General features: G+C 36.1%; 2 protein-coding genes across 4 annotated transcripts; both read left to right on the top strand.

The window, feature by feature from the left end:
* The first annotated feature begins 1,563 nt into the window (after positions 1 to 1,563).
* LOC142242403 (uncharacterized) lies at positions 1,564 to 9,524 on the top strand. The gene is made up of 2 exons (XM_075313988.1): positions 1,564 to 1,794; positions 8,197 to 9,524. The coding sequence occupies exons 1-2, from the start codon at positions 1,772 to 1,774 to the stop codon at positions 8,966 to 8,968; spliced, it is 795 nt and encodes a 264-aa protein (XP_075170103.1). The 5' UTR covers positions 1,564 to 1,771; the 3' UTR covers positions 8,969 to 9,524.
* Positions 9,525 to 10,949: 1,425 nt separating this feature from the next.
* On the top strand, positions 10,950 to 22,828 carry stck (LIM zinc finger domain containing stck). Of its 3 annotated transcripts, none has more exons than XM_075291693.1 (7): positions 10,950 to 11,066; positions 16,976 to 17,095; positions 17,177 to 17,482; positions 17,550 to 17,691; positions 21,927 to 22,043; positions 22,105 to 22,246; positions 22,327 to 22,828. In XM_075291693.1, exons 2-7 carry the CDS (start codon positions 16,992 to 16,994, stop codon positions 22,521 to 22,523), a joined length of 1,008 nt encoding a protein of 335 aa, XP_075147808.1. In that variant the 5' UTR covers positions 10,950 to 11,066; positions 16,976 to 16,991; the 3' UTR covers positions 22,524 to 22,828. The 3 variants fall into 3 exon arrangements, with proteins under 3 accessions (XP_075147808.1, XP_075147807.1, XP_075147806.1); XM_075291692.1 differs by lacking the exon at positions 10,950 to 11,066 and adding an exon at positions 11,841 to 11,986; XM_075291691.1 differs by lacking the exon at positions 10,950 to 11,066 and adding an exon at positions 16,762 to 16,911.
* The last annotated feature ends 3,086 nt before the right edge of the window (positions 22,829 to 25,914 follow it).

Here is a 25,914-nt window from a genome sequence, read left to right as displayed (position 1 = left end):
TACAATTAGTAGTGTAGTCAAGTGTGCCAAATTTTATTGAAATCGGTTCAGATTTAGATATAGCTCCCATATATATAATTCGCCCGATATGGACTTATATGGCCCCAGAAGCCAGAGTTTTACCCTAATTTGCTTAAAATTTTGCATAAGAAGAACAATTAGCACTATAGTCAAGTGTGCCAAATTTTATCGAAATCGGTTCAGATTTAGATATAGGTCCCATATATATCTTTCGCCCGATATTGACTAATACGGTCCCAGAAGCCAGAGTTTTACCCCAATTTGGTTGAAATTTTGCACAGGGAGTAGAATTAGCATTGTAACTATGTGTGCCAAATTTGGTTGTGTTGAATTCACATTCAACAGTGGTTTGATTTTTTCAAATTTCTAAAATTTTTTATATTTCATTTAATTTCTTATATTCTTTTTATATTTCATTTAATTTAATTTCATATTTTTTATATTAATTTTTCTTATTAATTAATTTGAATTTATCAATATTTTTGAATTTCACATTTACCTACTTTTCTTAGTGTAAAGCCGACTTTAATTTTCATTCTTCATATCTTTCATTATATTGAATTCGCCGTAAGAACAATTGTCATCTTCATTTGCTTTAATTTAAGTTAGTTGCGTTTAACAGCTCAATAAAGTCGGTTCAATCCACCTTTGAATTAAACTCGAATTCTTTGGTTATTATTTTGTCGGAGCCGTCTTTCAACCCCAATATTTAATGAACTCCTAGCCAACTGGTGAAGAGTTCATCATATGGTCCTTCGAAAAAACATCCTATTAAAGAATAGGACTAGATGTGTACCAGTGGGTTTTTGAAATCGTCAAATTTTCAAAAACTTTCTACCAGTGAAAACACCATCATAGTGTGTACAAGAGTTTTTGAAATCGCCAATTTTTCAAAAACATCAACGCTTTCTATGCTTAAAAACATCATATTTTGTCTACAGTAAAGACAAATCAAAAACTGTGAAAAGCATATTAAAAACAATAACAAATATCGTTGCAACGATTGATTGTGCTTTACATATTGAACATCAACAAATTGGGCATCCTACCAGAAAAGGAGCGCCAACAGTGAAAATTGATGTCATCATTATCATCATCATAAAACCTCATCAAGAAGTCCAAGTGAGAAAAAGAGTAAGGAATCAAATCAGGTATGTGCAGTGGTAATTGGTTTTCTTATTTCATGATCATCTCTAAGTGTTCGGAAATCCAACAATAAAATACAAGTGAAAAAACCTAAAAAAATCGATTGAATAAATAAATAACATTGATAAAGAAATATTAAACGGTATTCTAAAGAAAAGTGAACATTTCTACCAACAAAAATATTAAATCCAGTTATAAATCCAAAAACCCTGAAAAAAAGTTGAAAGAAGAGTGGATAAATAATCATATAAACCCGTATGTTGTGATAAAGAACAATAAAAATATAAGTGGGAAAAACGCTAAATTGACCACACTCCAACTGAACACAGCTCCGTTTCAAGTGACAGTTCATACAGCGGAACGATTGATCGAAGAAGAAAGGACAAAAGTGATTGATTGTCAAAGCGGACAGACGGAAAATTTTTAGTGGAGTAAAAAAGTGGTAGAAAATAGTGAAAAAAAAAACTAATAAAAATTCTAATAAACTTTGGTGAAAGACTAGAAAAACTATTATTGTGAATTACTGAACATAATTTATAATATATATTCAAAAGAAATTGTATGTGAATATCACCAACATAGTGAAAAAAATTGGAAAAAAAACATGCAGCAACATCAACATAATGGGTGAGTCGATCCATTTATTTTCGTTATATACTGCCTAAACCTTTACAAAATATATTGTATTATACATACCCTAATAATATTGTAAAATTTTCTTTAAAAAATTGTCCCTAACAACAAATATTTATGCTAAAAAAAAGGGGTATACAAGCATATAAACATATTCATTACATGCCGGTACTAAAATAAATATACATACAAACATACCTACGTATATTAAAAACATTCAGTTGAAATCGAAATAATTAAGAAACCAACGAAAGTTAAAAAGAAAAAAAAAACTACGGTAAACTATCAACATAAACAACAACAACATAATAATCTAATTGGCAACATGTACCCCCACCCATCGATCCACATACCAACGATTTTGTTTTGATCGACATCAACTGCAGTGACGTCACACACATGCATGTAGGGATTGCCTACCTCGACAAAAAATAGGGTTGGCAGATTAAGATTTTCTTTTAGTGGGAATGAACATTAATACCCGAAAATATAAAAAATAAATCATTATTTAAAAATTTTAATAGGGATTGCCTACCATAACGTGAAATAGGGGTGTCGTAAAAAAATTTTTTTTTTGGATGATAGTGGAAATAAAATAAAATTAAAATGACTTAAATTTCTGGACATTTTTAACGATTTTCGCTAAAGTGTTTTTCTGGGATTTCGTAAAATTTCTAGGGATTGTAAGAAAAATCACTAAAATTTATCATACTTTTTCATTAATTGTTTGAAACAAGAACAATATCCCATTTTTTCGGTCTAAATCATGCAAATCAACATTATTTAACCAATTTGAAAACAATAATATTGCCATTTTTTCGAATTTAAAGCAATTAAATTGCCAATTTGTTTTCACCTAACAATATACGAGAATTAAACCACAATTATTAGTAAACTTAATATTCAAAACAATCGCTGTTGAACCACAAATAACATTTTTGAGCGCATATATCTAAAAATAAATTTCGAGTCGTCGCCAAACCACTATAAATATTATAAAATAACGGAAAAAAACATTAAATTGGAATCTAATTGGGCTGCAAATAAATCTTTTACAAGGTTAAAGTAAATTTCACCATAAAATAAAAAGTTTTGAAATTTAAATTTGTCGACTTGCATCAATATGGCGTCCCGTCGTAGATTTTTATTCTGTTTGGAACAAGTAGTTTCGTTTTGTGAGAGCTGCAAACCAACTCCTGCCACAAATTCTGTGACGCTAGAAGTGGACGAAAACGAGCTGGAGAAAAGGTGGCAAAAGTTAGCAGCAATATATGAAGAGATTATGACAGCTGATGAGGGAGAATATAAACAAGATGTTCTAGATGCGGCAAAACAAAAATATAATGAGGCCAACGTAAAATACAGAGACTGTCTTGTGCGAATTAATGGGTTAAAATCGAAACAGCAATCATCGCTGGAAGATAGCAGACGTGACGTATCGTTTGTAGGCCAAGGGTTTTCATCTTTAAAACTACCGCCTTGTGATACACAACCTTTTGATGGAGGATATGCGAAATGGCCCGCATTCCGGGATCTATTTTGGGGAGTATTTGGAAGCCATTCGGAGATTTCACCTGCTCAAAAGCTTTACCATCTTCGAAACAAAACAAGAGGGGAAGCTTACCAAATCGTAAAGAAATTTGATTTAGTAGATAGCAATTTTGAATTAGCGTGGAAAGCGCTAAAAACTAGGTATGAAAACCCGAGAATACTAGTTCATCAACAAATGAAGGTATTATTTGGAATTCCAGCTGCTCAAAGTGAAAATCCAAAAGCAATTCGACAGATTCAGCGGGGTATAAATGACAGCCTATCAATTTTTCATTCTTATCAAATAAATACCGAGAATTGGGACCCTATATTAATTCATCACTGTTCAACAAAATTGCCTGAAGAAACTCTTCGAGCTTGGGAAGATTCATTGCCGGATCATAAAAAGCTTCCAACATGGAGCCAGATGGATGAGTTTCTCTCAAAACGGTTAGAAATTTTAGAAACAGTATCCGACATGCGCCGTCCAAACATGAATAATAAATCTCAAACTTTTCATACGAAATTTGAATCCACTAAAAAGAAAGATAGTTGTAAAAAGTGCAGCGGAGATCATACCTTGAGACTTTGTGAAAAGTTTAAGGCTTTGTCAGTAAGCGATCGAATGAAATTTGTATACGGAAATAAAATATGTGCAAATTGTTTATCATCCAATCATATAAAATCAAAGTGTCCAAGTAATAAAGGATGTTTTACCTGTAATAAAAAGCATCATACTTTACTTCATATGGAATCAAAAGAAAGGAATTTTTCTCACGTTACTCAGGAAGTGGGAAGCAGTCCAGAACCACAACCTTCAACATCATCGAATGTACATCATATGCAAACCCAATCTCAGCCAACCGCGTCGGTTCAGTCACATTTTACTCAAAATGAAGCAGCTACGATCTTACCAACAGCTCTTGTCAATATCGAACATGCGGGTGAAAGGTTTGAGGTTAGGGCATTATTGGATGCGGGATCCGAAAGAAGTTTCGTAACAAAGAGGATCCAGCAAACTCTTTCTTTACCGGTTGACAATTATCGTTCTCAAATCTCAGGATTAGGAGGAACAATTGTTGGAAGTTCTAGTCATCAATGTTATCTAAATTTGAGTTCGAAAATTTCTAATTTCAAAATTCGAGTAAAAGCCATCGTTGTTTCTAAACTTTCACATTTCTTGCCATCTAAAAATATTCGAATTGAAAGCTTGCCGAATATTAATAATATAAAACTTGCAGATCCGAATTTCTTCAAACCAGCTCAAATTGATATTATTATCGGAAGCGACTACTTACCATTAATAAATTTAAAAGGAATTCGATCATTTTTGGAAACCGGACTAGAAGCTAGAGAATCCCAATTTGGTTGGTACCTGTCCGGCCCCATACCGACAACAGCAGTTAATACGTTCTCGACTTTAGTTTCTGATTCTGAAGATTTTGCTCTCAGCTCGCAAGTCAAGAAGTTTTGGGAGTTGGAAGAAATTCAATCACCTAAAATGGAGTCTGAAGCCGATGAATATTGCGAACAGTTATATCAGCAAACAACTTTTCGGAATCCTGATGGGAGATATGTTGTCCGGCTACCCTTCCGGCAAGAGTATCCTCAAAATATATTTTTGGGCCCATCGAGGAACTTAGCGTTAGCCCAATATTATCGGATGGAAAGAACTCTGGATAGAACTCCAGATTTGAAATTGCAATATGACCAAGTTTTACAAGATTATATTGACAGGAATCACATGACAGAGATACAATATTTCGAAACTACAGACAGCAAGCAAAACTCATTCTTTTTGCCCCATCATGCGGTTATTCGGCCAGAGAGTAAGACTACAAAAGTACGAGTTGTTTTCAACGGTTCGAAAAAGAGTAGCAGTGGGTTTTCATTAAATGATGTATTGTACCCTGGTCCGATCTTACAATCTGACATTGTACAAATCATCAATGGATGGCGGCAGTATCAGTTCGTGTTTACAGGTGACATCGAGAAAATGTATCGCCAGATTGAGGTTCATAAAAGAGATCGCCCTTTCCAGCGGATTCTATTTCGTCCTCATCCTAAGGAAGCTGTTAAGTCCTTCGAATTAAACACCGTCACTTTTGGCATTAATTGCGCGCCGTTCCTCGCAATACGGACATTAAAACAGTTGGGTAAAGATTGCGAGCATTTAAGTCCCCATGCATCAAAGATATTACAGCATGAAGTTTACGTCGATGACATTTTATCAGGTGGATATACATTGGAAGAAGCAAGGGAAAAACAATTTCAACTTATAAACACATTAGCTTCCGCGAAATTTCCACTTCGAAAAATCACATCAAACAGTCCTATCCTTCTCGAGCAGGTGGCCCGGGAGGATCTTCTGGACGAAGAATTTTTAAAGTTTGAGGATTCTAGTACCACCAAAACTTTAGGCATAAGGTGGAATGCCAAATCTGATTATTTCTATTATGTCACATCTTCCATCTCCGAATCTCCAATTGTTACCAAACGTCAAATCCTATCGGTGATCGCTCGTCTTTACGACCCACTTGGATGGCTTAGTCCTATCATCATAATAGCAAAGCTTTTAATGCAACAACTTTGGGAAGGAAATAATAATTGGGATGAAGCTGTTCCCCCACATATTCTTGCCCAATGGAATAAATTCCGAGAAAATCTTCATCACATAGAAACACTTAAAATACCCCGATGGGTTGACTTCTATCCAGGCAGCAAAGTTCAAATCCATGGGTTCTGCGATGCCTCGGAGAGAGCGTATTGTGGAGCTGTATACATAAGAACCGAAAATGCGGGAATCTTTAACAGTCATTTACTTTGTGCCAAAACCAGAGTAGCACCGATAAAACGCACAACTATACCCAAATTAGAATTGTGTGGAGCAGTTTTGCTCACCAACCTAGTGAAAGCATTGACGAAGAAGCTTTCCTACAAATATGAACTATTTTTATGGACAGATTCGTCTATAGTTTTGGGGTGGCTCCAAAAATCGCCTCAAACACTCAAAACATTTGTAGCAAATCGTACTTCTGAGATTCTCAACTATACCGATCAACATACTTGGAAGCATGTCAGAACAGAAGACAATCCAGCAGATTTGGGTACACGAGGTCGCTTACCTCTTGAATTAATACAAGATAAGCTATGGTGGAATGGTCCTGATTGGCTACAGACACCAATTGCAGCATGGCCACAACCTCGTAGCTTCGACCCAATAGATTTAGAGACGAAAAAGGTTTCTAATTTCCACATTACCGACAGCGAACCGATCATTTCCAGATTTTCATCATATATTCGTGCCTTAAGAGTGATGAGTTATGTGTTTCGAATTGGTCAAAAGTGTGACTCTCGACCGAAGAATCTAGATATATCGACGTCAGAAATTATCCAGACGAGAAATCGTGTTATAATACTAGCACAACAGACCTACTTCGCCAATGAATATGAGTGTCTTCATAATAAAAATCCTTTACGAAGCAAAAGCAATCTTAGTGCTTTATGCCCATTTTTGGATAAAAATGGTCTCATGAGAGTTGGAGGACGCTTGGAGTATTCTGGTCTCTCTTATGATGAGCGACATCCTATCCTCATTCCTGAAAAGTCTACGTTTGCAGTTCTTTTGATAAAATATACCCATGAAGTTCTTTGTCACGCAGAATATAATGTAATGCTACGAGCTATTCGACAAGGCTTTTATATTACACGGCTTAGAAATCATACTCGAAAATGCATCCGATTGTGCAAAACATGTACCTTGTTTAAAAGAAAATTTCAGCAGCAAATTATGGCAGATTTACCACGGGAACGGGTAACATTTTCACTACCTTTTACGTATTCAGGAGTTGACTTTGCTGGTCCATTTACTATAAAAACGTCAACTTTACGTAACGCAAAGACTGTGAAAGGATATGCGGCCGTCTTTGTCTGCTTTTCTACTCGTGCAGTACACTTAGAGGTTTGCTCTGACCTCTCTTCCGATGCCTTCTTAGCAGCTTTTACTCGCTTCACTGGACGCCGAGGTTTACCTAAAACCATGTTTTCCGATAACGGAAAGAATTTCGTTGGTGCCAGCTACAAGCTACTACAAGAGCACAATAAGTTTCTTAAAGATTCTAAGAACTGCTTGGTTGAAAAATTCGGTCTTAACGGATTCAATTGGAGTTTCATTCCGCCTTACGCCCCTCACATGGGAGGATTATGGGAGGCAGCCGTTCGTAGCATGAAGTCTCATCTCAAGAAGATCGTAAAAAATCTAAACTTTACGTACGAAGAGTTCAACACCATATTGATTCGAATCGAAGCCATTCTAAATTCAAGACCGCTATCGCCCTTGTCTGAAAACCCTGATGAACTTTTGCCACTGACACCAGGACACTTCTTGCGCGGTGCCCCTCTCACAGCTCATCCTGAAGCCCCCGAGGATCCTCCCAAGGAGAATTTGTCTTATATAAACCGATGGAAGCGGTTGAAGATGATACAACATATATTTAGTCAGCGATGGAAAACAGAATACGTCACCGAGCTCCAGAGACGATATAAATGGAAAACCACCCGTAACAGTTTAAAAGAGAATGATTTTGTAGTGGTTGTAGAGGACAACTTGCCTCCGACAGAGTGGAGGCTTGGTCGAATCACAAAAGTAATTCGTGGTAAAGATGGCAATGTGCGCGTCGCGGAAATCAAAACTCAAACGGGAATAATAACTCGTCCAATCGTAAAACTTTGTGTCCTACCAACACACGAGTCCAATCTGAATCAAAACAAATAAACTGTTTTTCCGATGATCATATTTTAGAGAACCCAATTACTCATTGTACATGTTTGTTTTGTTTCGTTTCTTTTTTCACTTTCTCTTCGCAGCGCTCCACCACGCCGAGGAAGATGCCAACTTTGCTCTAAAAACCACCTCCTAAAACGTTGCCCAGAATTCCGTTGGATGTTGCCCAAAGAGCGGTATGAAGTGGCAAAGAACTTGAATGTATGCCTAAACTGCCTGACTGATTGGCACCAACTTGATGATTATCATTCGAGCAATCGTTGCAGTGTTTGCTCTCGCCTACACCATACAATGTTCCATCACGAAGATGTCCATGTCAATTCGCCACCAGGGTTAAAACGGTTCTCTGCAAAACTTCAACAGATGATATCCGATGGTACTCTTGCAAAGCTTTATGAACTGATCAGCGGCAACCAAGAAGTCCAAATAACGCCAGCATCGCAAAATCCCATCGCAATAAGAAAAGTGATGGCAGCTCAAAAGGCAAAAGATGTCCGTGAAGTTGCTATAGCACCAATTTCAAAATTACGTCGCTTCACCATGGAAAACAAGCCAGCGATCCATCCTCATGGAACCGACTGTCAGGTCATCTTACCGGTAGTACTCTGTGAATTGGCTGCGGGTGACCAAAAAATTTCCTTAACACCATTAACCCAGGTGTTCGCCACTCACACGTGTTATTTGAGTCGGTCGAGCATCTCCACTTCCGGTCAAAATGGGTCAAACATCTTCCACTTGGGGTTTTCCAAATCATCACTAAGAAGAAAACATGGTGGCAAGATTTGGTTTTCGTCGATAAGCTTCAAGTTGAAATCCCTCCACCAGTTGAAGACGAAATGTTGCCTTTTCTGTTAGAAACGAATGGCGTTACCAGAGATATGTGGGCCCATCCTATGCCACATGATTTTGGACCGATACATGGCATCATCGGTAGAGACCTAATCCATAAAGTAATAGACGATTCAGCAGCGCGCTTGGACAATTATCCCTTCATCAAAGTTCAACACTCTCTTTTTGGCGCAGTCATCAGTGGATGCATATGCAACCCATCATCAGTTCGGGCCCGGAGCATGTTGAATTCACATTCAACAGTGGTTTGATTTTTTCAAATTTCTAAAATTTTTTATATTTCATTTAATTTCTTATATTCTTTTTATATTTCATTTAATTTAATTTCATATTTTTTATATTAATTTTTCTTATTAATTAATTTGAATTTATCAATATTTTTGAATTTCACATTTACCTACTTTTCTTAGTGTAAAGCCGACTTTAATTTTCATTCTTCATATCTTTCATTATATTGAATTCGCCGTAAGAACAATTGTCATCTTCATTTGCTTTAATTTAAGTTAGTTGCGTTTAACAGCTCAATAAAGTCGGTTCAATCCACCTTTGAATTAAACTCGAATTCTTTGGTTATTATTTTGTCGGAGCCGTCTTTCAACCCCAATATTTAATGAACTCCTAGCCAACTGGTGAAGAGTTCATCAGGTTGAAATCGGTTCAGATTAAGATATAGTTCCCATATATAGCTTTCGGCCGATTTACACTCATATGACCACAGAGGCCAATTTTTTGCTGCAATTTAGTTGAAATTTTGCACAGGGAGTAGAATTAGCATTGTAACTATGTGTGCCAAATTTGGTTGAAATCGGTTCAGATTTAGATATAGCTCCCATATATAGCTTTCGGCCGATTTACACTCATATGACCACAGAGGCCAATTTTTTGCTGCAATTTAGTTGAAATTTTGCACAGGGAGTAGAATTAGCATTGTAGCTATGCGTGCCAAATTTGGTTGAAATCGGTTCAGATTTAGATATAGCTCCCATATATAGCTTTCGCCCGATTTACACTCATATGACCACAGAGGCCAATTTTTTGCTCCGATTTAGTTGAAATTTTGCACAGGGAGTAGAATTAGTATTGTAGCTATGCGTGCCAAATTTGGTTGAAATCGGTTCAGATTTAGATATAGCTCCCATATATATATTTTTCTGATTTCGACAAAAATGGTCAAAATACCAACATTTTCCTTGTAAAATCGCCGCTGCTTAGTCGAAAAGTTGTAAAAAGGACTCTAATTTTCCTAAACTTCTAATACATATATATCGAGCGATTAATCATAAATAAACTTTTGCAAAGTTTCCTTAAAATTGCTTCAGATTTAAACGTTTCCCATATTTTTTTACTAACATTGTGTTCCACCCTAGTGCATTAGCCGACTTAAATTTTGAGTCTATAGATTTTGTAGAAGTCTATCAAATTCTTCCAGATCAAATGGTATTTAAATGTATGTATTTGGAACAAACCTTTATATATAGCCCCCCAACTCATTTGACGGATGTGATATGGTACCGAAAATTTAGATCTACAAAGTGGTGCAGGGTATAATATAGTCGGCTCCGCCCGACTTTAGACTTTCCTTACTTGTTTTAATATACGTTGGTGTTTATGTGATTAATTAAAATTAATTTGGTCAATTAATTTCGTGATTAAAGACATACCCCCATATTCATAAAAGTTAACATGAACTTTAAACCTACTATTACCATACAAATTCGTTCGATAAACTGTCAGTAAATTATTATGAATATGGACATAAAACTATATTTTTCAGTGTAGTATACAATGTTTTTATTGATTGGGGATCTCTATTAGGATATTGAATGTATGAGAACATCATTTTAGAAATGAATATGAATGTCAAGAATATTATTTGAATACATGTTGAAATCAAATGTGTTTCTCAGTCTGCTATTCGTGCCAATGAAAAATATTTTACTCCCAGAGCCATCTATAGTTTGACGTTCATTCTCTCGATAAAAAGAGAGCTAACTTCTGCTTATTTTGTTTCGATAACAATAACCGATTACGACACGCCATTGACAAGCAAATCGTCTACATACATATTTTAGTAAATTTATTAGTGTTAAATTATAAATTAAAGGTAATTTGTGATACAAGCGCAGAAAAACGTGTAAAAATATTAATAAAGTACAATGATCCATTAGAAAACAGTGAATATAATTAAATATTGATCAATTACATATGATCTTTGGAGAAAAGAAAGTAATTTTCCCAATTTAGGGAGTGAGATCAAAGATACTTCAGATCCGCAAGTTAAGAAAAAAATAAGCTCACAGCCCCCATAAGGTATAAAGTAGAGATGTGCACGTGAGCAATATTTTACTCACGCTCACACAAACTCACGACGGAGAAATCTCACGTTCAGGCACGAAAATTTGTACTCACGCATGAATATCCATTTAAGGACTAACACTGACGATTAGAAATTTCGTGACTCACGAAAAATCCCGTGACTCAGGAATAATTTTATGAGTAATTTACTGGAGGGACCTGACTAAAAACATGATCAATATCCCAGGTTTAACTAAAATTGAAAATAAATTCAAGACGTGAGCGTTTTATGTTCGTGAACGGGATTATTTTCGTGAAATTCGTTTCTCACACTCATAGACATATTATTTTCGTGACTCACGCACGACATTTGTTTGGTTAATCATGTTCATGCACCATCATCTCATTACCATGATGGTGCATTACCGTGGCTCACGACAATTTCGAGTCACGTGCACACCTCTAGCATAAAGTAAAGAAGAATAAATTTTCTGTTCAAAAGTTGACAAGATGGAAAGGGGAAAATCCGTAAGGGGATATATGAGATTTCTCTATGGAATATATCAACTCTCAGTATCTGGCTATATGACAGAATGGCGAATGGCAGCATTTTGGCAATACTTTATTAGTTTCGTGAGAAATTTTGCATAGAACGGTAGTGCAAAGTTATTGTTATTTTTTCAATTGTTGCCTTGTTTCCAGCTTCCAAAATAATATGCCACCAGTTGAGTAAGCATCTCCAGTCACCCCAAGGTGGACAAATATTTGCATCCATATTTTGTAAAACAGAGTGACATAATTTTTTTTTACTAATCAACATGCCTGAAAGATAAAAATACAAGTGGAATTTAAACTTTAGAATAACACCAACATAACATTATCGTTATATGCCCAAAACGGTCTCCGAATATGTGAATGAAATCGACCAAATCTACACAGGTGAATCGACGAACGGATGTACTACAAACGACGCCTAACGCCCATGCAGAATAAAATCTTAGAGCATGTAATGAGAAAATATTTCAACATAGAATAATAATCTGGTCCGTTGTCTGTCCCAGCCTAGCTGTTTGTCAATGAAACCACCTACGATTATCTCATACGTTCTGTTGCTGTTGTGTTTTTGCATTAAATGGCCTCGATATAAAATATGAAAAATCCATAGTTAATTGAAAGTTGCATGGTGTATATAGAGAAGAGAATAGTCATCTTTTATCTTCTGAATAAATATGCGGTATTTAAACATCAAACACCCATTGATTTCTTCAACTGCTGGTGTTATTTTTTTTTGTAATCATGGAACAGACAGCAGCGATGATTCAAATGTTTGAATGTTTTCAATTGTTTTCTCAATTTGTAGTCGGCCAGATGTTTATTTATGCTTATGACGTCATTGTTATTTTTAGAAGTATCTTCGTTTTGATGTCTCTTCTCTTATTTTGTTTATATGCCTTTTGGGTGCGAGAACGTGAGATTTGAAAACACCACGATCATACATTCATAAATAGCAGTGGCAGAAAAAGGGTACTAAGCGTTGTCTTTAAAGGCCTTTATTTTAATAGAGATCAAACCAGGCGATTGTAATAAACATAAAAAAGTCAATTTTCCCTTATCGGTTTATATAGAGGAGTCTATATATAATTATGAACGCATATCGAAACACCCCTTATAATGAAGCGGGATGATATCTTCGGCACTGTTCACCCTCTACCTATCCTCTATACTACCATAGCCTCTACCGCCACTAAACCACGCTTACTACTCGTGCCAAAATGAAATCTTTTGGTTAGTATGAAAAAAATTTTTTTTTGAATGAATGAATTATCCCTCTTATTAGCGACAATTTTTTGGGTGTTTTATATTTTATATGTTTTGACGATTTTAGTTTGCACTAAAAAGTGAACATTACTACTTCTTCTTCGGAGGGATTACCTCCTTTTGATGTCGTTACCTTAGAAAAGGTTCGACTTATCAAAGTGTCGCCACCTGTCGACCCGTCTACAGGTCGACTAATTGGGCCTAACTCTTGGTCATTGCCCAAATTTATAACTCCAGTCGATACCCGTCTACTGGGCCCTAAAGTTAGCAACCCAGTGGATGACTTTGAATTTCGCTGCATGGTGGCTTAATATCCCACCACACTTGAAATTCGTAGTAGGTACTTATTACGATGACTTAATCCGTTATTAAAATACAGGCCGTTCCGTTCGACGTTTGAACGTAATTTTCACCCCTTATAATGAAGCGGGATGATATCTTCGGCACTGTTCACCCTCTACCTATCCTCTATACTACCATAGCCTCTACCGCCACTAAACCACGCTTACTACTCGTGCCAAAATGATATCTTTGTGGTTAGTATGAAAAAAAATTTTTTTTGAATGAATGAATTATCCCTCTTATTAGCGACAATTTTTTGGGTGTTTTATATTTTATATGTTTTGACGATTTTAGTTTGCACTAAAAAGTGAACATTACTACTTCTTCTTCGGAGGGATTACCTCCTTTTGATGTCATTACCTTAGAAAAGGTTCGACTTATCAAAGTGTCGCCACCTGTCGACCCGTCTACAGGTCGACTAATTGGGCCTAACTCTTGGTCATTGCCCAAATTTATAACTCCAGTCGATACCCGTCTACTGGGCCCTGAAGTTAGCAACCCAGTGGATGACTTTGAATTTCGCTGCATGGTGGCTTAATATCCCACCACACTTGAAATTCGTAGTAGGTACTTATTACGATGACTTAATCCGTTATTAAAATACAGGCCGTTCCGTTCGACGTTTGAACGTAATTTTCACCCCTTATAATGAAGCGGGATGATATCTTCGGCACTGTTCACCCTCTACCTATCCTCTATACTACCATAGCCTCTACCGCCACTAAACCACGCTTACTACTCGTGCCAAAATGAAATCTTTGTGGTTAGTATGAAAAAAATTTTTTTTGAATGAATGAATTATCCCTCTTATTAGCGACAATTTTTTGGGTGTTTTATATTTTATATGTTTTGACGATTTTAGTTTGCACTAAAAAGTGAACATTACTACTTCTTCTTCGGAGGGATTACCTCCTTTTGATGTCGTTACCTTAGAAAAGGTTCGACTTATCAAAGTGTCGCCACCTGTCGACCCGTCTACAGGTCGACTAATTGGGCCTAACTCTTGGTCATTGCCCAAATTTATAACTCCAGTCGATACCCGTCTACTGGGCCCTGAAGTTAGCAACCCAGTGGATGACTTTGAATTTCGCTGCATGGTGGCTTAATATCCCACCACACTTGAAATTCGTAGTAGGTACTTATTACGATGACTTAATCCGTTATTAAAATACAGGCCGTTCCGTTCGACGTTTGAACGTAATTTTCACGTTAGTGAACGTAGGTTAGGTTAGGTTAGGTTATGTGGCAGCCCGATGTATCAGGCTCACTTAGACTATTCAGTCCATTGTGATACCACAGTGGTGAACTTCTCTCTTATCACTGAGTGCTGCCCGATTCCATGTTAAGCTCAATGACAAGGGACCTCCTTTTTATAGCAAAGTCCGAACGGCGTTCCACATTCCAGTGAAACCACTTAGAGAAGCTTTGAAACCCTCAGAAATGTCACCAGCATTACTGAGGTGGGATAATCCACCGCTGAAAAACTTTTTGGTGTTCGGTCGTAGCAGGAATCGAACCCACGACCTTGTGTATGCAAGGCGGGCATGCGAACCATTGCACCACGGTGCAAGGCGGGCATGCTAACCATTGCACCACGGTGGCTCCCATTGCACCACGGTGAACGTAATTTTCATGTTCTATTTACTCCCAGTTGCAATAAATGTTGCAAATTCGTTATTGCTCGCGTAATTAAGACCATGTCAGTCAGTTGCATTTATTTCTGTTGAACAATTTTTCAAAATTTTATTTCTGAAGAAAATTTGGTCAAAATTCCATTTATATAGAAAATTAAAGTACCTCTTAGGTGGAGAGAAATGTTTTGCAAAATCTACCAAAACATCACAAATTCTACCAACCTACCAAGCGTTAAAAAATCTACCATTTTTGGTAGAATTCTACCAACTGTGGCAACCTTGCACCAAACCCTCAACCAAACTATCCATCAAATGGACACTAGAAGTACTACATTCGACTGAATTTTCAATTCGTCTGTACATGCCACTGCAATATGTGATAAGTTGTGCTGTAGAAACAAGGTCCTCATGTCGCTTATCGGCAGTACTTGGGGTGGTAAACTATGCAGTGGTAAACTATGCAGTGCCAGTGTAGACACCGCAGACAAGTGACACATAGTGCAATAACATACGGACCTGCAATCCACTCCTGGATCATCTTTATATGGAAACCAAAATCATCCCTATGCATGGACACAATTGTTATCAATGAAGTTTCTCTTGTGTTGTTTGTTATCGTTGTAACCATTGAAATCACCATCTTGTGGATAGGCAAACCACTATCCGGGTATGTAAGGGTCGATCTTCACCTTTTCAAGATTGAGAACGAGCTTAACAAAAAACCAGGCAGCATAACAGAAAGAGCTGAACAGCTGAACAAAATTGATGATATTGTAGCTCAAGCGGCGAGAAGCTACGGGGTTAATTCTATTCTCGGAGTTCGACACCGCCCAAAGCACGGGAGGAAAGATACCTCCCACGACAGACCAGTTTTAGCCCAATTAAAATCAGGCTGACGTGGTTCCCATCTGCAACCAAGGGCCACATGACACGCGTCATCTTTTCGCTTGTCCAATATAACCTATCCGGCTTACCATCAGATCACTATGAACGCATCGCATCTTAGTCGCAGTGTTCCTTGATCTGAATACAAAGCCCAAAACAAAAAGAAGCGCAAGAAGTCAACTCTTATAGATCGATATGGACGAATTTTTGCATGGTTATTAGGGTCATATACTAACATCAGGTCCCAGATAGATCCTGATTGGATTTGAAAAGAAAAAATAAATAAATAAATTTGCCAAACACGAGGCGGAGGAAGTCGCATCTGGGGATTGATTTATATGGGACTATATATAGAATTATGGATCTAAATGGCGATTCACCAACTAGCCTTTTTCGCATCCAGTGACAGAGTCCTTGACAGACATGCGCTATATGCTGACTGATCTAAGACGTCCTAAGATGACATCCTATAGAAGTTTACCGCTTACTGCGCTTCACGAACTTATAATGCTTCCAGTTACAATATAGTCTGTTTCAAGTTTGTAGCTAAACGAGTAACCTAATTTGTATTTCTTCCGAACAGAAATAGGTTATAACTCTACGTATATATTACACATATGTTCTTTATCGTTCATAGCTTTTTTCCAAATTGTTTTGTATATGCCGTGCCTTCTATGACGTTGAATCCCACTGTAAACCTTTAGTTAATTTTAAAATTGATATCCATATAAACGATATTTTGTAAGCGTCACAGTTTTAGCGGTGTTGATTATGAATCACAACAGTAGCCACAATTGATAAGAAAAATTCCTATATTGAAGTAATGACCACACTGGAGAGGGCTTTTAAAGTGAATAACTGCTTCAGTATGCTATAAAACGTTACTGAAGAAGGATTGAATTGATTTTAAGAAAGTGAAAAACTTTTAAAAAAGGAATACAACAAAATGATTACCTCTCAACGAAGATCAATGATGTATAGAAAAGTGATTGAATTTTGACTATTATCGAGTAACTTACGCTATTTTTATATTTTCTAGATTACAGGCAGCTAATATGTCGTTGGGGGCAATGCATTGCACCCGATGTGCAGATGGGTTTGAACCAAATGAAAAAATAGTCAACTCCAATGGTGAATTGTGGCACACACAGTGTTTTGTGTGAGTATAACTTAATGGCTTTGCATTCTTTTTAACAAAAAAATATTATAACGTGGGTTTTAATTTAATTTTTCTTTATAGTTGTGCCCAGTGTTTCCGGCCTTTTGAAGATGGCATTTTTTATGAATTCGAAGGGCGTAAATATTGTGAACGTGATTTTCATGTTCTATTTGCTCCCTGTTGCAATAAATGTGGCGAATTCGTTATTGGTCGCGTAATTAAGGCCATGTCAGCCAGTTGGCATCCACAATGCTTCCGTTGTCAATTGTGTTCAAAAGAATTGGCCGATTCTGGTTTTATACGCAATCAAAATCGTGCCTTATGTCACGAGTGCAATGCCAAGGTAAAGGCTGAAATCACTGGGCGTTATATGTGTCAAAAATGCCAGTAAGTGTTTATTACTTTAAATGATTATGAAATTAGAGGTTTTTAATGCTATTTTCGGAATTTTTAGTGGCCTCATTGATGATGAACCATTGCGTTTCCGTGGTGAAGTCTACCATGGTTACCATTTCAATTGCACCTCATGTGGTCAAGAATTGGATTCAACCGCCAGAGAAGTTAAAAGTCGTCCCGGTTTGGCAGCTAATGATATGGTAAATATAAATTTTTTGAATAACTTAATATATATATTAGAGTCGAACATAAAAAGAAACAAAAAAGTCGCAAATTCCCTATTGAGGCGGATGTTATGTTAGTATTGTTGACTGAAAATTGTAATTTTTCATGTAAATATTAATTCAATAATTAACAAAGGTAATTTGATTGAGTGCTACCCAATACCATATTTAGGGCCTCCTTTTTATAGCCGAGTTCAAACGGTGTTTCACATTACGGTGAAAACAGCAATGAATAGGAAAATTTTTCCATTATTATTATTTTTTTTTAAACCCATAAGTTGACTGAACCACAAGAGTAGCTTAACCAACAGAGCAAAAGTATGTTTGTCAAAGATGGTTGGATGGATGAAGAGATTCCGGGATGTTCAAGTGTAATTCACTTTGGTTTTAGTCAAATAACCGAATTTATTCAGATGATAGGTTGATGCTGATGAGGAATGTGGTAATTCCGAAACGACCGTCCATCCAACCATCTTGCAATATAAAGGGGTTTTGCACAAGGGATTATTTTTGCCTTTATAACCTAACCCATTGCATGTCTGCTAAAAATATCGTTCCCTAGAAACTTGAGTTCATCTCCATGTATCCAATTGTTATTTGCAATAGATGTCGCAATACGATCTTTTTGAAATTTAAATAAGATTAAATTTAGATAAAGGTGTTGAAGTTATTATCTTGTGTAAATATTATTGAATCAGGTCAAATAGCAAATCGGAGGATAAAATTTAAAAAGATTTATAATATGAAAAACGACTTAACTAATGTACTTAACCACGCTTTTAATTAGATTCAATGTCATTGATTTTATTTATATTCCATAATTAAAAATGTGGTTTTATCGTTTGTAAACTAACTCTGAAACCGCAATCATAATAATCAAAAATCTCTAAACAAAGCATTATTACTTTAATACTATAAAGTGTTGTCCACAAAAATAAATATGGAAATAGCAGCATGCGTTGTTGGGTATAATATAAATCTACACAGACAAGTATAATATAAATATAGACAGAGTAATTTTATAAGGCATGGTTTTATTAGGATGAATCCGTTCTCCAAAGTATTATAGACTTTATACATCGAAACCTAGTGATTCAAATCCGTTGTGGAAGGTCAATAGGTTTCGACCTGAGCGCTGTTATTACGACTGCTCTCTTGTAATGACCTGTGTGACGTTGGTTTTTCTCAAATGCGATAATGCTCTAGGCTGCGCAGTCTGATAATCGGTTTGTCAAAGTTGGTTAATGATACATCTTGCGTTTTCAGCATTGACGCAGAAACAATTTTAACCAAAATATAGATTTTGTAGCAGCAAGTTTCCTATAATCAAATTGAAAATAGGTCGCTTTTAAACTGTCAAACCTTCAGTAATTTGTCTACATAAAAGTTTTTTTATGTTAATAAGAGTACTATTTTAGATGAAAAAACCTTATCGTCAAAGATAGTTATTCAAATCCATATTTGTCTCCCATTTTAAATTGTGTTGTGTATAGACTTTCGCTTTTATAAAAAATAAAATTCATTCTATTTGTATTGTTTGTGAACGATTTGTCTCAGTCCTGGGATTTTGATGTATGCGGATGATGTGAAGATTTTCTTATCATCTGATAGCTCAGACGAGTATTGCTTCCTACAAGATGACCTGGATAGTTTTGGGGACTGGTGTAGAATTAATTTAATGTATTGGAATGTGAGGAATTGTGATTCGCCAGGTCCAGACATATTGATGTTCCGTTTGGTATATGTGGCTCATTTTCGTAGGATGTATGTAGATTCATTTGTTGATCTTGGTATCTTGAATTTTAATTGTCACATTACTACAATGGCCTTTGAGGTTCTAGGTTTCATAAAGCGCTGGGTGAAACAGTTATCGAATCCTTACGTTACTAAGCGGCTTCTTTCCTCATTTGTTACTTCAATTCTTGAATATGGTTCTGTGATATGGTATCCCTAGTATTGATATGATTGAATCGCTCCAGAGGCAATTCTTATTATTTGCCCTGGGGCATCTCCAATAGGATAAAGATTGATTTTGATTAGGCTATGCAGGAATTATAAGTTCATCTTCATTGAGTTTAAACGTTCCAATTATGATACCTAGGTGTATGTGTTTAATTTGGACTCCCGGTTTAGCAATAGAGAAATATTAAAACGGTGCAAAATACTGCACTGGATGTCACTTCAAAACACCAGAACAGCATCTGCAACATGAGCCCAAAATGAGCTCGGTGACGCAACAACTCGATAAACTCGATATCTACATCCCCCAAGGTTCTTGGTGTCACATTCTATAGTTTGTTCCTCTTTGGAAAGCATGCGGAAATGGTGGCTAAAAACGTTGGGAGTAGAAACAAGATCCTGAAGGCATTTTCTGGTAGCACATGGGCGGTAGATAAGGAGACGATACAAAATACCTATAAGTCTATTTGTCGTCCCCTTATCGATAATGCGGCCTCGTTTAGACTCACAGTATTAGCGATACCTAATGGAGAAATCAACAAACGGTGCAAAATACTGCGCTGGATGCCACTCAAAAACACCAGAACAGCATCTACAACATGAGTCACGTACTAATGAGCTATAAGGTTAATGCTGTTCTCGGAGTGCGACCGCAACCCATAGCACCGGAGGAGAGAGACCTTCCACGGCAGACCAGGGTAGTTTTAGCCGCCTCAATTCCTACTTATCATTGCTTGATAGTAGCGTACAGAGAATGAAGCCGACCCATTTTTGTCGGCGGCGGCTAATACTAAGTTTTTGCCTCCGGCGGCGGCGGCTTGATGGCTAAGCCGATATAAATTTGTCTTATCGACGGCGGACAATTATCCATAATAAAATCAATTTGATGTTATCCGAATGGTAATGAGATTAGTTGTACAACTTATCTTACAATCACATTTACACATAATTCAAATGTTCTGAGCCAAATTTTTGCAAAATTATTATAGCAACTTGATACTGACGGATTTTGGGTGGAAAGTTAAGCATTTTGACAAAAAATGAAACCATTATTAATAATTTTTTCTGATTCAAATCAATATTTTTGATTAATTGGCGGCTAACTTTGAGTCGAGATGAGTCGACAAATTCGGCGACGGCTTCGACTGATAAAAACTAGTCGGCGGCGGCTAAAATCGGCGGCGCGACTCGGCGGCTTCAAGTGGTAGCGTAACTGACGTGTGTCCCATCTGTAATCAAGGGCCACATGACACTCGTCACCTTTTCGCTTGCCCAGCTAAGCCTACCCGTCTCACCACCAGATTCCTTCGGACACATCCCGCCCTTGTGTCAGAGTTCCTTGATCAGGCTACTAGTTGAACTTCATAAGTATAGAACAAAATGGATGAAACTACATTAAAAACTGTTACAACAACATGAGTCCAAAATGCGAGGCAACTCTGGGACCTCATCACCCACCAGCACCTGCTAAACCATGCCACATCTATGAGGGTTCCACCCGAACGAGCCAAGCCCATTCGGTTCGATTTCAGCAGAGATATACAGTCAATGCACCACTTGATCGGCGATGACAGTGATGAGGGCATAAGAATGCCATTGAGGGCGGCGCACACGGCAGCGATTCAGAAGACTATAGATTACTACCAGTGCAGCGTTGTGCTGTGTGGAAGACCACCACCTGTTAGCGATGACGAGAGCTGACTGCATAGAGCGACCAGGTCGATCCTATCCTAGCTAAAATCTGTTACCTCTCCCTTCTGAACCCGGCAATTCTAGACGTTTGCCCGAATTGTGGACAATCGCCTCATATTACTGGGCATCTGTTCGTGTGTCCTGAAAAACCTACAGTCCTGGCAACAACTTAACTCTGGACTCACCTAGTAGAGGCAGCTTGACTCCTCGAACTGGCCTAAATGTTTAATCCCTATAATTTTTTTTCTTTTTATTCTCTATATTTGTTTGTCGTACATCAATTCCCAGAGACAATAACAACAACAAGGAGGGACTTAAAAAAATCGAAATTATAATTATTTTACACAAAAATTTTCAAATGTTGGATTTGTTTTAAAATTATGATATTGCTAGTAAAATGTACTTCAATTATTCATTGGAAAAGTTATATATTTTCTCATAGCTCGAAGCAAAAATCGATAATATTGCACTTTTTAGTTAGAGTTAAAGTATGAATATGTAAATTGTAAATACTTTTTTAATTCATCCATCGTTATTATTATTGCAATCATTACTTTCAGAATGAATTGTATTGCCTACGTTGTCATGATAAAATGGGCATACCCATATGTGGCGCTTGTCGTCGTCCCATCGAGGAGCGTGTTGTCACTGCACTTGGCAAACATTGGCACGTTGAGGTTAGTATGGGAAATACACCAATTCATTTATAAGCTAAAAATTTATTTTACATATTTGCAGCATTTTGTGTGTGCCAAATGTGAGAAACCCTTCTTGGGTCATCGTCACTACGAGAAACGTGGTTTGGCATATTGTGAAACTCATTACCATCAATTGTTTGGCAATTTATGTTTCGTTTGTAATCAAGTCATTGCAGGAGATGGTAAGTTTTCATTTTGTTATTTAATTACAATGACCCAAGGCGTTATGTTCATTGTGCCTCCCACCATTTTATTTTTACAGTATTTACAGCTTTGAATAAGGCCTGGTGTGTTCATCATTTTGCCTGTTCAGTTTGTGACATGAAAATGACTCAAAAGTCAAAATTCTATGAATACGATGAGAAGCCAGTGTGTAAGAAATGTTATGAACGTTTCCCCAACGAATTAAGAAAGCGACTACGTATTGCCCATGAGAATACCATGAATAAAAAGATGTAAATTGGATCAACGAATGTATGGTGGGTTTTTAAGGATCCCATTATGGGATTTTTGCCCTAAGCAACCCAACAAATCAGACCAATAATGATTTGTTAGTAATGCAAATAGTGCCTTAACCAATATATAACACAGGAATCTTTTAAAGTAGTCACATGAGAATGAAGAAAACTAAAAACTAATGTTGGCCAATGGTCGTTTCGATCTGCCTTCATTGTTAATGTTGTTCAATTTTTTTTTTGATACCCTTACATTACAAATTAGCCAACCTAAAACAATAAACAATTGTTAAAAGCCAATGCGAATAATTAGTTGTTTTAAACTAACATTTTCTTTTGAAATGGTTTTGTGTCAACAACAGGGTTCATGTATACAAACAATTTATATACAAATGCATATATATACATATATTAAAATATATTTTTTGTAATTAATATATTAATTTAAACCAACAGCACAAACTAAAACTCAACAAAACCTAAGTGTCTTAAACGTACAATGCCATAGATAAATTATTAATTTTATAAAATAAAAACAAAAACAGTATAATTAATTTTCAAAATACTTGTTTCAATGCAAAACAATGAAACTTTAAACTTTTTCTTAGTTTTTTTTCTTTTTAATTTATTTTATTCTAAAATTATTTTCGATATTTATTTTAACTGTTGTAAAATAATTTCATTTTTTAATGTTTGTGTCCTTTCAATCTGTTTTAGCGTTTTTTGCAGCTAAATAAAATGTGTTTCTATGATTTAACAGTAATAAAATAGCAATATATTTAAAATGCACACACATAGATTTATATGTGGTTTTTAGGTATTTTTTTATTGTAACTTGAGTCATACCATTAATCCCTTGTCTTTTTCGATAATTATTTTAAAATTTAATAAAATCTGTTTATATACAAACACCACCAATATGATGAGTTTTTTTTTAGCGATTTTCGGAAACATGGGTTGCCTTCATTAAGGGTTGCCTTCATGTTTCCGTATTGTAGAACCCTAGTGTTACAATCTACCAACTCGTAAATCTTGACATTTTTTTTGAGTTTATACGTACTCAGAACGTTGTGACGTACGAGCGCTATTTGTGTTGTTTGCAGCAACTTAAAGAACCCATCTAGCCCATAACAGTGTTTATCGATGGTATGGTAAAATCAAAATCAGTTCTTGTTCCGGAAACCATTGATGCTGAGCGCCAACGGATATTGCAAGATCGTCCTGTGATCGCCCACGAAAAACTGGACAAGAATGTAGCTGATAATAAAGATCCAAAACCATATAAATCGTTAACATACATAGCAACGATCTCGGAAGGGATATCAAAATCCGATATTTTCGATACAAATAAATATATTTTTCCCATAAATCGAACAATACATTAAAAACCTTTTTAGCAATACCAAAGACAACATCCCCTTATTCGAAACTACAAACGGCATATATGAGATTCCGTTGGATGGAAACTTAAAAGTGGCAGATGGTATACAGTTGTGTGAATATAATAAGGACAGTCGCTTTCACCGTCTTTTGTGTTTACAAATTCATATAAAATCACAGAATTTTTGAAAAAACGATTTTGGTGTGCAATGCCTGTAGACGACATTAAGAAATACTAGTAGAATTTGCGTTTCTCTTCCTTTCGTTTTCATAGCAAAACATTTTTTTTTTGCAAAATGAGTGACTTCTGCTGTGAAAAATAATAAGGACAGTTTCGCTTTTTTTAACAATATTAAAAATTAAAAACCCTTTCCGTTTTGTAAGTAAATGCATAAAATTTATTTATAACTTCACATTAATTGCGAAATAAATCGCACTTCTGTAAACTTTTTTGTGGGTAGAAATGAGCGCTACGATCGCGCTGTCCAAAATTGTATTATAAAATTAATTAAAGGCGAATATTCGTACAGAAACATTACAAAAATACTCTGTATATCTAAAACCGATGGCGAAAATGCTAATATGTATATAGATTCCCAAGGTTGAAACCCGTGGCAGAAAATCTAAAATAACACATACTATAAAGAGAATTTATGCGTAAAAAACATCCATTTATCACATCTAACTAACTAAGAAATGATTTGTATATTGACGTTGATGCATTATCTATTCGGAAAACACACATAGGAAATGGATTTAGTGCATGAAAAGTGTCATTGTTATCCAAAAAGAATATTAAACAAGGATTAAAGTTTTCTGAAAATCAAATCGATGGGCTTAAGCAAAGATGGCGTAATATTCTGTGGCCCGATGAAACAAAAGTAAACTTGTTTTCTTGTGATAGAGGTGTCCACCATGTAAGAAACCCTATCCATCAAGAATTCAATCCCAAATATACTTTGAAGACGGTCCAAAATGGTGGTGGCAGTACCATGGTATAGGAGTCATTCTCGTATTATGGTGTGGGTCCTTTATATCGTATACAGAATATGAAATGAAATACAACACTTCCGTATGCCGAAGAAAATATGCCTCTCAAATGGATCTTCCAGGAGGATAATAACCCAAAACTTACAGCAAGGCACACAAAGAAGTGGTTCCAGGACAATAAAAACAATGTGTTTTAATGAGCGGCACAGTCCCCAGAATTGAACCCAATAGAAAATTTGTGCAACGAAGTTAAAAGTGCAATCAATTTGCGATGAGCTCTGGAATCTAATACAGTATGCGTGGAACGAATTACCGATATATTTTTGCCAAAATTTGGTCAATTCAATGCCTAGAAGATGTTCTACTGTTCTGGATAACAAAGGATCCGCAAATAAGTACTAATATAACACTACGGCTTTATGTAACAATATTCAGTATAAATATCTATTAGTTTTATTTAATTTGGTAATAGGTTTAAACTTTCATGAAATGTCCTTATTTTTTTCACACGCAAATCATGTAATTTATAACAAATTATAAAATATGGAATTACTCGTACAATAGTAACAAAATTTTTGTCTCGAATTTTATCTGTAACTTTTAAGAAAAAATAAATCGTTTAAACAAGAAAGAATTTTCTATTTTTTGTTGGGTTTTTAATGTTATCTAAATGTGGGAAGGCACTATTCCTATTTTTTTACATAACTGTGTATCGGAACCACCAAAAACCAATTAAAAACAAGATTATCAGGATATAAATATGACATAAAAATACAAAATAACAACAGCAAGCTACAAAAAACTGCGCTGACGACACATTGTACAACAACAAACCACCAACCAAGCTTTGATAGGGTTCGTGTTTTACAACGAGAGATTGACACGAGCAAAAGATACACATTAGAAATGTTACACACTAACAACGTACCAATAACGAAAATAATACATTACAAAACGGACACGGACAACATCGCTCACATATACAAGCAAATGATATGCAGAAACGATGGGAAAAATAACAATGC

Source organism: Haematobia irritans, chromosome 1 (genome assembly GCF_050003625.1).
Source record: "Haematobia irritans isolate KBUSLIRL chromosome 1, ASM5000362v1, whole genome shotgun sequence".
NCBI lineage: Eukaryota > Metazoa > Arthropoda > Insecta > Diptera > Muscidae > Haematobia > Haematobia irritans.
Note: the sequence above shows the minus strand (reverse complement) of the source record. Positions and strands in the feature narration are given on the sequence as shown.

What these genes read in the sequence shown, in the direction of transcription:
- LOC142242403 (XM_075313988.1), top strand. Translation starts at nt 1,772, where the DNA reads ATGCAGCAACATCAACATAATGG. An exon ending in CAGCAACATCAACATAATGG is followed by an intron (nt 1,795 to 8,196) that starts GTGAGTCGATCC and finishes TTCTCTTCGCAG; the next exon opens with CGCTCCACCACGCCGAGGAA.
- stck (XM_075291691.1), top strand. Translation starts at nt 16,883, where the DNA reads ATGATTACCTCTCAACGAAGATCAATGAT. An exon ending in TGGCACACACAGTGTTTTGT is followed by an intron (nt 17,096 to 17,176) that starts GTGAGTATAACT and finishes TTTTCTTTATAG; the next exon opens with TTGTGCCCAGTGTTTCCGGC. An exon ending in GCAAACATTGGCACGTTGAG is followed by an intron (nt 22,044 to 22,104) that starts GTTAGTATGGGA and finishes ACATATTTGCAG; the next exon opens with CATTTTGTGTGTGCCAAATG.